Source organism: Muntiacus reevesi, chromosome 9, assembly GCF_963930625.1.
Source record: "Muntiacus reevesi chromosome 9, mMunRee1.1, whole genome shotgun sequence".
NCBI classification, from domain to species: domain Eukaryota; kingdom Metazoa; phylum Chordata; class Mammalia; order Artiodactyla; family Cervidae; genus Muntiacus; species Muntiacus reevesi.
In genome coordinates, this window is record NC_089257.1 from 37,829,933 (window position 1) to 37,844,621 (window position 14,689).

At 40.5% G+C, this 14,689-nt stretch overlaps 1 protein-coding gene across 5 annotated transcripts in view; it reads left to right on the forward strand.

Moving 5' to 3' along the window:
• C2CD3 (C2 domain containing 3 centriole elongation regulator) overlaps positions 1–14,689 on the forward strand; it is a 118,586-nt gene that overhangs the window by 58,321 nt on the left and 45,576 nt on the right. For all 5 annotated transcript variants that reach the window (XM_065945599.1, XM_065945600.1, XM_065945596.1 and 2 more), the window contains exons 21-24: positions 3,808–4,076; positions 4,531–4,620; positions 9,704–10,306; positions 13,240–13,578. In XM_065945599.1, the coding sequence (XP_065801671.1) occupies positions 3,808–4,076; positions 4,531–4,620; positions 9,704–10,306; positions 13,240–13,578 (1,301 nt within the window). The remainder of the gene's footprint in view (positions 1–3,807; positions 4,077–4,530; positions 4,621–9,703; positions 10,307–13,239; positions 13,579–14,689) is intronic.

Below are 14,689 nucleotides of genomic sequence, written 5' to 3' on the forward strand. Positions count from 1 at the left end.
TAAATCAGTTCAGTGTAGTCGCTCAGTGGTGTCCAACTCTGAGACTCCATGAACCACAGCACGCCAGACTTCCCTATCCATCACCAGTTTCCGGATTGTACTCAAACTCATGGACATTGAGTCGGTGATGCCATCCAACCATCTCATCCTCTGTTGTCCCCTTCTCCCACCTTCAATCATTCCCAGCATCAGGGTGTTTTCAGATGAGTCAGTTCTTCACATCAGGTGGCCAGAGTATTGGGGTTTCAGCTTCAGCATCCGTCCTTCCAATGAATATTCAGGATTGATTTCATTAGGAAGGACTGGTTGGATCCCCTTGCAGTCCAAGGGACTCTCAAGAGTCTTCTCCTACACCGCAGTTCAAAAGCATCAATTCTTTGGTGCTCAACTTTCTTTATAGTCCAACTCTCACATCCAAACATGACTACTGGAAAAACCACAGCTCTGACTAGACGGATCTTTGTTGGCAAAGGAATGTCTCTGCTTTTTAATATGCTGCCTAGGTTGGTCATAACTTTTCTTCCAAGGAGCAAGCGTCTTTTAATTTCATGGCTGCAGTCACCATCTGCAGTTATTTTGGAGCTCGAAAAAAATAAAGTCTGCCACTATTTCCATTGTTTCCCCATCTATTTGCCATGAAGTGATGGGACCAGATGCCATGATCTTCATTTTCTAAATCTTGAGCTTTAAGCCAACTTTTTCACTCTGCTCTTTCACTTGCATCAAGAGGCTCTTTAGTTCTTTGCTTTCTGCCATAGGGTGGTGTCATCTGCATGTTTCAGGTTATTGATATTTCTTCCAGCAATCTTGATTCCAGCTTGTGCTTCCTCCAGCCCAGGGTTTCTCACGATGTACTCTGCATATACATTAAACAAGCAGGGTGACAGTATACAGCCTTGACGTACTCCTTTCCTGATTTGGAACCAATCTGTTCTTCCATGTCCAGTTCTAGCTGTTGCTTCCTGACCTGCATACAGATTTCACAGGAGGCTGGTTAGGTGGTGTGGTATTGTCATCTCTTTCAGAATTTTCCACAGTTTGTTGTGATCCACACAGTCAAAGGCTTTGGCATAGTCAATAAAGCAGAAATAGATGTTTTTTCCAGAACTCTCTTGCTTTTTCAATGATCCAGCGGATGTTGCCTATTTGATCTCTGTTTCCTCTCCCTTTTCTAAATCCAGCTTGAACATCTGGAAGTTCATGGTTCACATACTGTTGAAGCCTGACTTGGAGAATTTTGAGCATTACTTTGCTAACGTGTGAAATGATTACAATTGTGTGGTAGTTTGAGCATTCTTTGGCATTGCCTTTCTTTGGGACTGGAATGAAAACTGACCTTTTCCAGTCCTGTGGCCACTGCTGAGTTTTCCAAGTTTGCTGGCATATTGAGTGCAGCACTTTCATAGCATCATCTTTTAGGATTTGAAATAGCTCAGCTGGAATTCCATCACCTCCACTAGCTTTGTTTGTAGTGATGTTTCCTAAGGCCCACTTGACTTTACATTCCACCATGTCTGGCTCTAGATGAGTGATCACTCCATCATGATTATCTGGGTCATGAAGATCTTTTTTGTATTGTTCTTCTGTGTATTCTTGTCACCTCTTAATATCTTCTGCTTCTGTTAGGTCCCTACCATTTCTGTCCTTTATTGATCCCATCTTTGCATGAAATATTCCTTTGGTATCTGTAATTTTCTTGAAGAAATCTTTAATCTTCCCCATTCTGTTGTTTTCCCCTATTTCTTTCCACTGATCACTGAGGAAGGCTTTCTTATCTATCCTTACTATTCTTTGGAACTCTGCATTCAAATGGATATGTCTTTCCTTTTCTCCTTTGCCTTTCACTTCTCTTCTTTTAACAGCTATTTGTAAGGCCTCCTCAGACAACTATTTTGCCTTTTTGCATTTCTTTTTCTTGGATGTCTTGATCCATGCCTCCTATACAATGTCACGAACCTCCGTCTATAGTTCTTCATGCCAAATAAATAAATATAAATACATTTTTTTAAAAAAGAATAACTAGATCATGATCCTGAAGCAGGCTAGCTCACTTTGGACGTGAATTCAAGAAAGATGCAAATGCTGCTTAATTTGGTCCCTGTTACAACTTAAGAGTCAGAATATTTACCTGTAACTTCATAGTCACTAAATAACTATTGGGATTACTGCCATGTGAGATCTGATGTGAAAGTAGCTGGTAATATGTTCAGTCTAATTAATACTTTTCCTCACTGAATTCTCCAAATAGACTTTTCCAGTAACCACTCAAGAACATCTTAGTGTTAGTAAGATACCAGGACGGTTTTTTAATCATGTTCTACCATATAGTCAAACTTCTGATGGTTTCTCATTGTCAGTAACAGTGGTCTCCTAATTTTAATTCTACATTCCTATTATTATAAAAAAAATTAGCATACTCTCTAAACATGTGAATACTTATTCATGTATGAGTCATCTTCATGTACTACTATACTGATATATATATTGTTAAGAGTAGTGAAACTTTAATATATGAAATAACAACTCTAGAAATTTTAATAATTTTTTTCTTATGCCCATATAGTTTACTCTCTGAACCCCCTATATTGTACTCACTACGTTCTAGGGTAGTGGTCCACAGGATAAGGTCCAACCTGCTTGCTCAACATGGCATTCAGGGCCCTTCAAAATATCTTAATCTGAGTCTTGAAAGAAGAGTAGGAGTTAATCAAAATGCCCAAGAAAGCTGAAAATTATTCCAGTCAAAGAGAAGAACATGTGCAAAAGCCATGGAGGCATGAAACTTATATATAATGGAGTACTTGTTCTGGGTAAGACCCAGCCTATGTCAGAATCATAAACATAGTGTTAAATAAATTAATTACTATGTAATTGACATATTAAAAAGCAGAGACGTTACTTTGCCAACAAAGGTCTGTCTTGTCAAAGCTGTGGTTTTTCCAGTAGTCATGTATGGATGTGAGAGTTGGACTGTAAACTAAGTTGAGTGCCGAAGAATTGATGCTTTTGAACTGTGGTGTTGGAGAAGACTCTTGAGAGTTCCTTGGGCTGCAAGGAGATCCAACCAGTCCATCCTAAAGGAGATCAGTCCTGGGTATTCATTGGAAGGACTGATGTTGAAGGTGAAACTCCAATACTTTGGCTACCTGATGTGAAGAGCTGACTGACTGGAAAAGACCCTGAATGCTGGGAAAGATTGAAAGTGGGAGGAGAAGGGGACGACAGAGGATGAGATGGTTGGATGGCATCACCGACTCAATGAACATGAGTTTGAGTAAGCGAGAGTTGGTGATGGACGGGAAAGCCTGGTGTGCTGCAGTCCATGGGGTTGCAAAGAGTCAGACACAATTGAGCGACTGAACTGAACTGACAGAAAGGACTCAGAATTTCAGTACTCAGATCTCAAAGAGACTGAGTAATAGATAAAGAAATTCAGTAGTTTCTCTCTCTGGGAATTCATGGGGAAAGTCAGATTGGATGGCAGGCAGTTTTTTTTTTAAGTCCTGCATCTGATCTGTGTTGCACTTTGAAGAAAAAAGGGCAAGAAGTCAGACCAGGGCAGTGGAATGTCCTTGTAGTATCACTCTAGTAGGCAGATGAAGATTGTCTCCTTCATACACACGTATGCTGTGACATCTCTATTACTAAGAAAACACACTGTGGCACTGCCAAAGCCTAGATAGGAAACACATGGTCTGTGAGTGTTCTTGGTGGCCTCGTGGGAATGGTGATGTTTCTTAGGCAGTCTCCTGTTTTCTGATACTACATCCTTCTCATTTCTGATATTCCTACCCTTCTCCCCTACAGGGCTTTGGCTGAGCAGGAACCTGCTCTGCAGTTTAGTGCCACAGTCGGGGTCAATGTGTTTGTCACCACTCATCTGTCCTTCCTGCCCAAGGGAGAACAGCGCCAAACCCGCCCTGTGGCCTGTTCCTTCTGCCCTGAGTTCTCCCATCACAGTGAGTTCTCATGTAACTTGGTAACCCAGCACTGCAGTGGAGAAGCCTGTTTCCTGGCAGAGCTGTTAGAGTTTGCAGAAGTTACTTTTGCTGTTTATCATGAAGATACCAGATCAGGTGAGGACAAATGGCTCATAGTCACAATTAAAAAGAGTTCTGCTTTGAATGGTGTAGCGTTTCCAACTTACTTCTAAAGGGTGTAGCAAAAATATGTAGAATATGTATTGCGTGTGTTTAAGAGAATGCAGAAAAGTAAAGCAAATGTGTCAAGTTGTTAGCAGGTGAATGTAGGTGAAGTATATATAGGAGTTCATAAGTATTCTTGTAACTTTTCTGTATGCCTGAATTTTTCAAAGTAAAATTATTTAAGTGTGGGTATACACATACTTAATGATTTAATTTAAATGATTTAGAAGGCATTCAAGATTTGACTGGAGCAAGATGATCTCTAATGCACCTTCCAACACTGAAATTCACTGAGTGTAAATGGGTTCTCATATAGCTATATTGTAACACAAACCCTTTAGTCAGTAGACCACCAACTAATTTCCCTTTTTTTTTTGTTTAACAGCCAGTGATATAACCAGTATCCATTCATTCAAAGATTATCTGCTTGGAGTAGTAAAGATTCCAACAAAAGATCTGCTGATCAAGAGATCTGGTAGGGATCCTGGATTATCACTTTCTAATCCTGTCCTTTCCTGTTCACTTCCCTGCTCGAGAGCATCTTGTTTGACTCTCTTGCAAGATATGAGGGGAATAAAAAGACCCCTTAAGACATACTTCTCAATTCTGCCAAATACCTCAGAAGTTTTCTCAAAAATATTTTAAGTCCTTTGCTAGTTATTTCAGAAGTCTTCTAATAAAGCAGAGAAGCTCAAAATACTGTACTGTCTGTCATCTTCCCCCAGGAAAGGGAATGATGATGATATTATTACTTATAATAAATATGCCAGTACCTATTGCATTATATAGCACTCTGTAAAATATTTTCTCAGATCTCATTTGAACCTCAGGGTAACTCTTACTGTCAGGGATACTAGGATTATCTTCATTTGACAGATGAGAAAATTTAGGCTCACAGAGTTTAAGTGATTTGTCAGAACCACACAGCCATGTAGTGGAGTCCTGGAAATCAAATCCAGGTTTGCCAATTCTTTTTCACTATACTCTTCTGTCTCACTGAAGAAGAAATGAGGCTATCAGATAGAGACCCGAAAGAAGGTACAACCACCAAGGCAGCAGTCTGGAAATGTTGGTCCCATCCTGCTTTTTACTGGCTCAGTGACCTTGACCTCTCTGAGTCCCACTTACATTGTAGATGGAGACTGTTAATGGTAACAAGTCCATGAGGTAGAACTCAGTGAGATAGGATATGTGAAGTACCTGACACATAGTAGGCATTCAGTAAACGTTAAGTTTTCTTCTTTTGCCCATCTTCCTCCCTAGGATTATATGATCTATTTTCCAGAATTTTCTCACACATCTCCCAGTTTTAACTGTGAATTGAAATTTGAACAGTACTCAATAAGCAAATACTATGTGCCTGCCAGAAAGAAGTCGCTACAACTTGATAAAGGGTTCAAATCTCACTTCTGTCACTGTTTATGATCTAGGACAAGTCACTTCATCTCTCAGCTCCCTAAATGGAATCTCTAAAAATGGAAGTAATAAGATCTTTGCAGGATTAGTGAAGCATTCAATGAAGTTATACATATAAAAGATCTCTGCACAGGTCTGGCCACGTGGTTTCTTTCCTTCTGAAACTTAGTACAGAGTTTGTCAGCAAATAGGCACCATCTGAGAAATCCCATTTCCACAAATTAAATTTAACCACTTGGAAATAAACCTTTTGATAATTTAGAATGTAGCATTTGTCCTTACAGTCAGTTATTCTAAAGTGAACAGTCTGTTTTGTTTCCTCCTGCCAGAAATCTCAATTATACAATCACAGAGCCAGAGGAATGATCCTATGCAGCAGTTCTTAAGTGCTAAAATGGTGTGAAATTATTTGTGTAATTTATATTTGAGCATTTTTCCGGGCCAACTTTCGTTACTGCCAAAGGGATCTGTGACCAAATAATGTTAAGAACCACTTGGTTGTGAGGAAATTAATACCCAGTGATGAGAAATTACTAAACTAAAGCTGTAGGTTTTTAGACTAAAGTCAAGACTCTCGAAGATGTACATTCTTATTTCAGCATCCTCATTTTATAAGTGAAAACTTGGAAGCCCCCCCAAAATTAAATACCTTAAGTCATAACACCGTAAGTGACCTTTGGCAAATTCATCTCAATAAGTCTGAATCTTCTCATCTATAATTTTAATTAATAAAATCTCAGAAAATTGCTGTGAATATTATACCAGTCTATAAACTGCTTTACATAATTATGAAATCCAAAAAGCTCAGAAAATTATACGTTTTTATTTAATTAGTTAAGCAGCCAAACCTGACACCAGCTGCTTAGTCTTTATTTTCTGACTTAGGCCGCTTCCTGGTTATACAGTTTTATTGGAGCACATTGTGCCCATTCATCTGCATATCATCTATGTCGACTTTCTAACTACAACACAATTGAACAGCTGCAACAGAGACTATATGGCCAAAAAGCCTAAAATATTTACCATCTGCCCTTTTACAGAGGAAGTTTACCAACCCCTGACCTACATGACCACTGACTAGTACATAGTATTCAATTTATGTACCATATTAATTTCTAAAATCTGAAAATTTTTAAAATTGTAAACAAATCTGATGCTGAAGATTCTAGATAAGATATTATGAATTTATAATAGGTGGATTGTAGACTTTAAAGCCAGCTGTACCTGGATTCAAAGCCTAACTGTATGGCCTAGTAGCTATAATAACTTGGGAAGGTCTCTTAGCTTTCATTTGCGCGTCTGTAAAGTATAGATTATTGTCCTGTTTAAGCCTTCCTCAGCAATCAATGCAAAGAAATAGAGGAAAACAGTAGAATGGGAAAGACTAGAGATCTCTTCAAGAAAAGTAGCGATACCCAGGGAACATTTCATGCAAAGATGGGCTCAATAAAGGACAGAAATGGTAGGGACCTAACAGAAGCAGAAGATATTAAGAAGAGGTGGCAAGAATACACAGAAGAACTGTACAAAAAAGATCTTCACGACCCAGATAATCACGATGGTGTGATCACTCACCTAGAGCCAGACATCCTGGAATGTGAAGTCAAGTGGGCCTTAGGAAGCATCACTACAAACAAAGCTAGTGGAGGTGATGGAATTCCAGTTGAGCTATTTCAGATCCTAAAAGATGATGCTGTGAAAGGGCTGCACTCAATATGCCAGCAAACTTGGAAAACTTAGCAGTGGCCACAGGACTGGAAAAGGTCAGTTTTCATTCCAGTCCCAAAGAAAGGCAATGCCAAATAATGCTCAAACTACCGCACAGTTGCACTCATCTCACACGCTAGTAAAGTGATGCTTAAAATTCTCCAAGCCAGGCCTCAGCAATACGTGAACCGTGAACTTCCAAATGTTCAAGCTGATTTTAGAAAAGGGAGAGGAAACAGAGATCAAATTGGCAGCATCCACTGGATCATCGACAAAGCAAGAGAGTTCCAGAAAAACATCTCTTTCTGCTTTATTGACTACACCAAAGCCTTTGACTGTGTGGATCACAACAAACTGGAAAATTCTGAAAGAGATGGGAATACCAGACCACCTGACCTCTTGAGAAACCTGTATGCAGATCAGGAAGCAGAACTGGACATGGTGGAGAAGGAAATGGCAACCCACTCCAGTATTCTTGCCTGGAAAAGTCCATGGACAGAGGAGCCTGGCAGGCTGAAGTCCATGGGATTACATGACTGAGCATGTGTGCACAAGGGTGGAGGGAGATGGGTTGGTAGCAATAAAGTGGTAGAACTAAAAAAAAAGAAAAAAGAACTGGACATGGAACAACAGACTGGTTCCATATAGGAAAAGGGGTACGTCAAGGCTGTATATTGTCACCCTGCTTATTTAACTTATATGCAGAGTACATCATGAGAAACGCTGGGATGGTGGAAGCGCAAGCTGAAATTAAGATTGCCGGGAGAAATATCAATAACCTCAGACATGCATATGACACCACCCTTATGGCAGAAAGTGAAGAAGAACTAAAGGACCTCTTGATGCAAGTGAAAGAGGAGAGTGAAAAAGTTTGTTTAAAGCTCAACATTAAACAAACTAAGATCATGGCATCCGGTCCCATCACTTCATGGCAGACAGATGGGGAAATGGTGGAAACAGTGGCTGACTTTATTTTTCTGGTCTCCAAAATAACTGCAGATGGTGATTGCAGCCATGAAATTAAAAGATGCTTACTCCTTGGAAGAAAAGTTATGACCAACCTAGACAGCATATTAAAAAGCAGAGACATTACTTTGTCAAAAAAGGTCCGTCTGGTCAAGGCTATGGTTTTTCTAGTGGTTATGTATGGATGTGAGAGTTGAGCTATAAAGAAAGCTGAGCACCGAAGAATTGATGCTTTTGAACTGTGGTGTTGGAGAAGACTCTTGAGAGTCCCTTGGGCTGCAAGGAGATCCAACCAGTCCATCCTAAAGGAGATCAGTCTTGGGTATTCATTGGAAGGACTGATGTTGAAGGTGAAACTCCAATACTTTGGCCACCTGATGTGAAGAGCTGGCTCACTGGAAAAGACCTTGATGCTGGGAAGGATTGAGGGTAGGAGGAGAAGGAGGTGACAGAGGATGAGATGGTTGGATGGCATCACCGACTCAATGGACATGGGTTTGGATGGACTCCGGGAGTTGGTGATGGACAGGGAGGCCTGGTGTGCTGCAGTTCATGGGGTCACAAAGAATCAGACACAACTGAGCAACTGAACTGAACTAAACTGAATCCTCAAAACTTGACAGGGCTATCAAGAAAATTAAATGATGTAATATATATAAGGGCTTCAGGTGGCGCTAGTGATAAAGAACCCGCCTGCCAATGCAGGAAACATAAGAGACGTGGGTTTGATCTCTGGATTGGGAAGATCCCCTGGAGAGTGGCATGGCAACCCCTGAAGTATTCTTACCTGGAGAACCCCAGGGACAGTGGAGCCTGATGGGCTACAGTTTAGGGTCACAAAGAGTTGGACACACTGTAGCAACTTATAACACAGTATGTATAAAGTATAAGAGAATTTCTGACACATGGTAGATACCCAGTAACAAGTAGCTAATATTTAAAATTTTTATTTGAAGTCTAGTGCCTGGTCCTCTCTATGTGTTCAATAAGTAGCAGTTCCCTTGATTAAAGACCCATGGCTAGACATCTCTCAGATCTCCTGATCCTGTCCCATGCCTTCTCCATTGTACTCATCATATCATGATAATATTTCCTCTTTCAAGGCTCTTCCAGAACCATTATCTCATTTGACAATCATAATAATTTTGTTTGGTAGGCAAGATTGGCACTGTTTTTCCCATTTGTCAGGTAATGAAATAAGGCTAAAAGATATTAATGGCTTACCCAGACTAAACCACTAGTTTTGGACTGAGCCAAGGAGAAAATTCAGATCTTCTGGCTCCTAACCGTTGTTCTTCCACCTGATTTCATTGTCTTTCAGTGGTCAGATGAAACAGAACTTCAGTTCACTGTGGGTTTGTGTTTTCTTTTCTATCTTGGACCAGGGTGATGGTGGCTCTTAGGCAGAAAGTGGGTTAGTCTTTTTACATTTAAAACAATAATTGAAAATCTTCCTTTTCTCTCATAAGGGATCACAGGATGGTATCCTATCATTTTCCCAGAAGAGGGGGTCCTGCCTCATGGCTTGGAACTCATGCAGAAGATTGTGGGTGGTCTGGAGCTTTCGGTTTCCTTCACCCATCCTGGAGACAGAGAGCGGGTATTGGAAGCTGCTGAGCTATTGGGCTGGAGCTTTGAGAATAATCTGAAGGATTTTGTCAAGATGGATGAAGAGGAGCCAGCCACTGTCACCATCTCCACCCCGAGGCTCTGGCTGCCCATCCATTGCGTGCTGCTTGCCGGCCACAACCACATTCATAAGAATACATATTGCTACCTCCGCTACAAGCTGTATGATCAGGAAGGCTTTTGGACCCCTCTCAAGAAGCCTAAGGAATCTACAAACAAAAAGCAGGTCATGGTTACTTTCAAGGCATCCAAAAGAGCAGAAGTCACTCGGAACCCATCACTGCTTTGGTACTTCAGAGAGGAAAGGTTAGAGATCCAAGTGTGGCGGGCTTACGGCAATGAGAGTGTGGAGAGGCCCCACCAGACAGACAGCTGGATTGGCTCAGCCTATGTGGACTTGACCAGACTTGGGGAGAGGTCAGCAAGGACGCTCACTGTCAGTGGTAAGTGATGAACAGCCTTAGCTCTTGTGGTTTGAGCGCCTCTGTTCTGTGACAAGCACCATGTGAGATACCCTCTCTGACATTATTTTATTTGGTACTCCCAGAAATCTATGAGACAGATATCAAACTCATTTTTCAGTCATGAAAATGGAGGCTCAGGTAGGTTGGATAAGTGCCCAAGGTCACATATTAGTAAGTATTATTGCATGTTGAAAGATTAATAGTAATTTAGTAATGCTTCTTGAGAGTAAAGAGATTTCTGAAAGAGGTCTGCTTTAAGAAGGGCATTATCTAGTGACATTATACCTTAGTGGAGCCTAAGGTATACTGTCTAAGATCTAAGAACTGGCTCTGAACTTTTGTAGCCTTAAAGTACATCCAAATTCATCAGATTGTTGTACCTAACACAGTGCCTAGAACACTAAGTCCTCAGTTAATACATGTAAAATAAGAATGAGTGAATTTAATCCCATGTATAAGAGCCTATATGATCATCTAAATTGTTAGTTTTTAAATACACTGAGAAGTGTACCTGCTAATGAGATTAGGATATCCTTTCTCTCTGGTCAACACATCTTAGAATCGGAAAATCTACATAGTAATTAACTGGTTCACAAGACAGAAAGGAAAAAAATAGTATTTTGGAAGTGGCACTATGGGTGCTTTTCTTTCAAGCATTTGTTCAGTATTTGCTCTATATACATGACCCTGGAAATTCAAAAGATACGTCAAAAATAGTTAATGAGCTCATTGTCTAATGGGAGAGTAGAGTAGTAAATACACGCAGTGAAGTGTAAGAACTATGAAAAGGTATTCTCAGTGGCCCTGTGGGAGCACAGGGACACAACAGATCTTTGGTCCAAGGATGACATGTCAGTGGAAGTGATGCTTGACCTGAGTTTCAAAGGATTTAGAAATAAGTCAAGAAAAGGGGGAGAAAACAGTTTTCTAAATGGGAACAGCACGGGTGAAGGCACAGAGGAGGAAGCAGCCTGATACATTTTAGATCTTGTAAGTAATTTGGTGCTGTTGGATCACAGGATATATAGGTTGGGAAATGGTGGGGAATGAAGCTAGAGAGGTGAGCAGGAGGATTGTGTGGGAAGCCTCTTCTAAGCAGGAGAGTTTAGGCTTTTTTCTCAGAGCTATGGAAAGCTATTTTAATGAGTTCTGAATAGAAGAGTGACTCAGCTTTACTTTATAGAAAAATAAGTCTGGCAGCTATGCTACAGAATGAATTGAAGATGACCAGACTAAACTCTTTACAAAAGTCATATTTATAAACCTTAATATTCCTGTAAGGTAGTTTTCCTCACTATACAGTTGAAGAAACTGGGTCACAACCCTATCTTAGCTCTGTTAGCCTTGTGCTCCTATGCTGTTACTGAGCAGGTAGCCCAAGCTAAAGGAGGACTGAGTATCAGGGTAATCATCCTAGATTCTCTGATTCTCTCTGGACCCAATAGGTATAATTCTGACTCTGGTGAGCACCTCATCAAATGCCGTGTGCCCTATTTTTGTCTGGGCAGGCCTAGAGTCACTTCAGAGAGACTACAGAAAAAATCCTTGAAGTATGCAGAGCTCACTTGAACTAAAGTTCATAAAAATAGGCTTATAACTTCACTCTGCTGAAGCAGGTGGGTTTGGGAAACTGAATATAGATTTAAGGATCAGAACTTGAACGTAAAAAATTCTTTCCCCACTCCCGCACTCCTGTCAGCTCTTTATCCACTTGTAAAAGGGCCTTATACAAAGTGTAGCATTTTATAGTGTTTATTGAATGGGTTGCAATCAGTTCATCTAATCACCCATCCAACCATCTTTCCAAGTACTATTAAATTTCTTGAGGATAAGGATTTAACAGTGTTGCTTTTGGTATCTTCCTTTCTATGACTTGCCCTTATTTTGTGCCTATGATAATCCTCATAATCTACACATTGCATGGGGAAAAAACAGGTTGCCTAAAAACAGAAAAAGACAGGGAAGACTTTCTCTTATTGCAGTCTGTGAATCAGTAAAGTCCATTTTCCTGAATTGTTTGTTGTTGTTCAGTCGCTAGATCATTTCCAACCCTTTGTGACCCCATGGAGTGCAGTAGCACGTCAGGCTTCCCTGTCCTTCACTGTTTCCTGGAGTTTGCTCAGATTCATGCCCACTGAGTCTGATGCTATCTAACCAACTCATCCTCTGCTGCCCTGCTAATTGGAATGAGTCTTATGAAGCAAACTTTGAGATTCTAAAGAAACTATTATTTATCTGCTCTATAAATAAATCTCATTTTAATACCCAGCAAACCAGAAAAGTTATATCCCTGGGCTTAAATCTGCCACTTATTGGAAAAGTCATCTTGCCAGGTTACTTAACCCCTCTGAGATTCTAGCACATGAAAAATACTCAACAGATACTCCCTTTTCTTTTTGCCTCCTGCCACCACCTCTTTCCCTTCCAAATGATCTTCAGGGCTACTGCCAAAACCTATTTATTTGGTGAAACAGGCTAAATTGAGCATCAAGTCAGTTTCCTAATAAGAGGCCTAAGAAGAGGAAACAGTGGGACTTACGGAAGAAAAGACAAGCTACTCTTTATTTCATCAAATGTTAAACTTTAAGAGACTCCAGAGGTCGTTTAAGTCTAGCTACCCGCTCTGCTCATGGATTCCTTCTATGGCAGCTGTGTCTGGTAGTCATTCAGCTTTGGCTTAAAATCCTAGCCTCTCATTGCTTTCCTTTATTTCAGATAGAGTTGGGGGGTTGCAGGGGAGACAGTAAAAACTCTCACCGTGTATATTAACCTCACAGTTTCTTTTGCAAATTGGTATGTTAGGGCCTGTGGCCCTACCAAACACAAGAGGACCACAAGCACCCTCAGTGAACATCTCCAGGTTTAAAAGTGTTCCTGCTTGCCTCAATTTATTCTCCTCCATCCTCTTGCAGGTGTTTATCCCCTATTTGGACGAAACGCTTCCAACCTCTCGGGAGCTGCCTTGAGAGTTCATGTGGTTCTTTCCTCTCTTTCTTCACACCCTGGGCCCATTCATGAGCTGGACTCCATGGACTGCAGCAGCCACAGTGAGTCTGAGCAGGTCCCCAGAGGAATTGATGAGATCCAGCTCTCTCCACCACATGGCCACCAGAAGTCTCCAGCCTCCACCCAGGTCCCCTGCAACACCACCACCACTGAAGTCTGCCCAGCCCAGGAGGGCCCTCCTGAGTCAGATGGAACTTTCACAGTCAGCATTCTGGTAGAGAGAGCAATGCACTTAAGCTTGAAAGGTATGTTCTTCTCACTTATCTATAAACAGGTATCTGACTCTGCAGGCTACAGTCCTGTCTTCATAAATCTTTCTAATCATGACAGGGTCTGGAGGAATTGCTAATCATCTTAATCAGTAATAATTATATTTCTCAAGCCTAAAGGTTTAAGCAATATGAAAGCCTTTCTGAACCTAAGTGGACCTTGTCAGTTATCTTAATTTTGTATATCATAAATTCCTCAGTCCAGAAACCAGAATATCAACTTAGATACACCTCTTTTTCTTTTTCACCATCAAATCCTCAGATCCATTAAATTGCTGTGTTTGTGAAATTTCTGTTAGATCTCTACCTTTGTCTCTATCCATACCAAATTTGTCCCTCTTCAGTATACACCTAGGGCCAAGGATTCTTAGCACTGGATTCATAAACCCTCAGGAATCCAAGGATTCAAGCCAGGGTAGATGATCTTGGATAGGAAAATAATTACATCTTTATTTTTATTAACCTCTAACTAAAATTGAGGCTTTCCAGGTAACCTAGTGGTAAAGAATCTGCCTGCTAAGCAGGAGATAGGGGTTTAATTCCTGGATCAAGAAGATCCCCTGGAGAAGGAAATAGAAACCCACTCTAGTATTCTTGCCTGGAAAATCCCGTGGACAGAGGAGTCTGGCGGGCTACAGTCCATGGGGTTACAAAGAGTTGGACATGACTCGGCGACTCAACAGTAGCACAGCAGCAACTAAAATTGAACATTTCTTCCAATTGTGAGTGTAGGCAATAGAGCCTAGTAATATTAACAGTACCTGTGATGCTGTCAACTGTAGAAATCACAGGTATTTTCATATCCTATTTTAGTTACTGCAGATATCTTGGAATGTCATTTATTCCTCTCATTACTGCAAAATTACAGTAGTTATTAAACCAAAGTAATTATTAAACCTAAAACTTAATCTTGTTGTATATTAATAAAACACATTTATTGCTATGTCACAATTTTTTAATGTTTTGGTAACTTTGGTTTCTTTGTAATCTTATGTATTTTACATTATTCATTAAAAAAAAAAAAAACAAAACTACTACTAGAAGTGGCCCACAGACCTCCGCAGATGGCCGGAGTGCTCCATGGCAC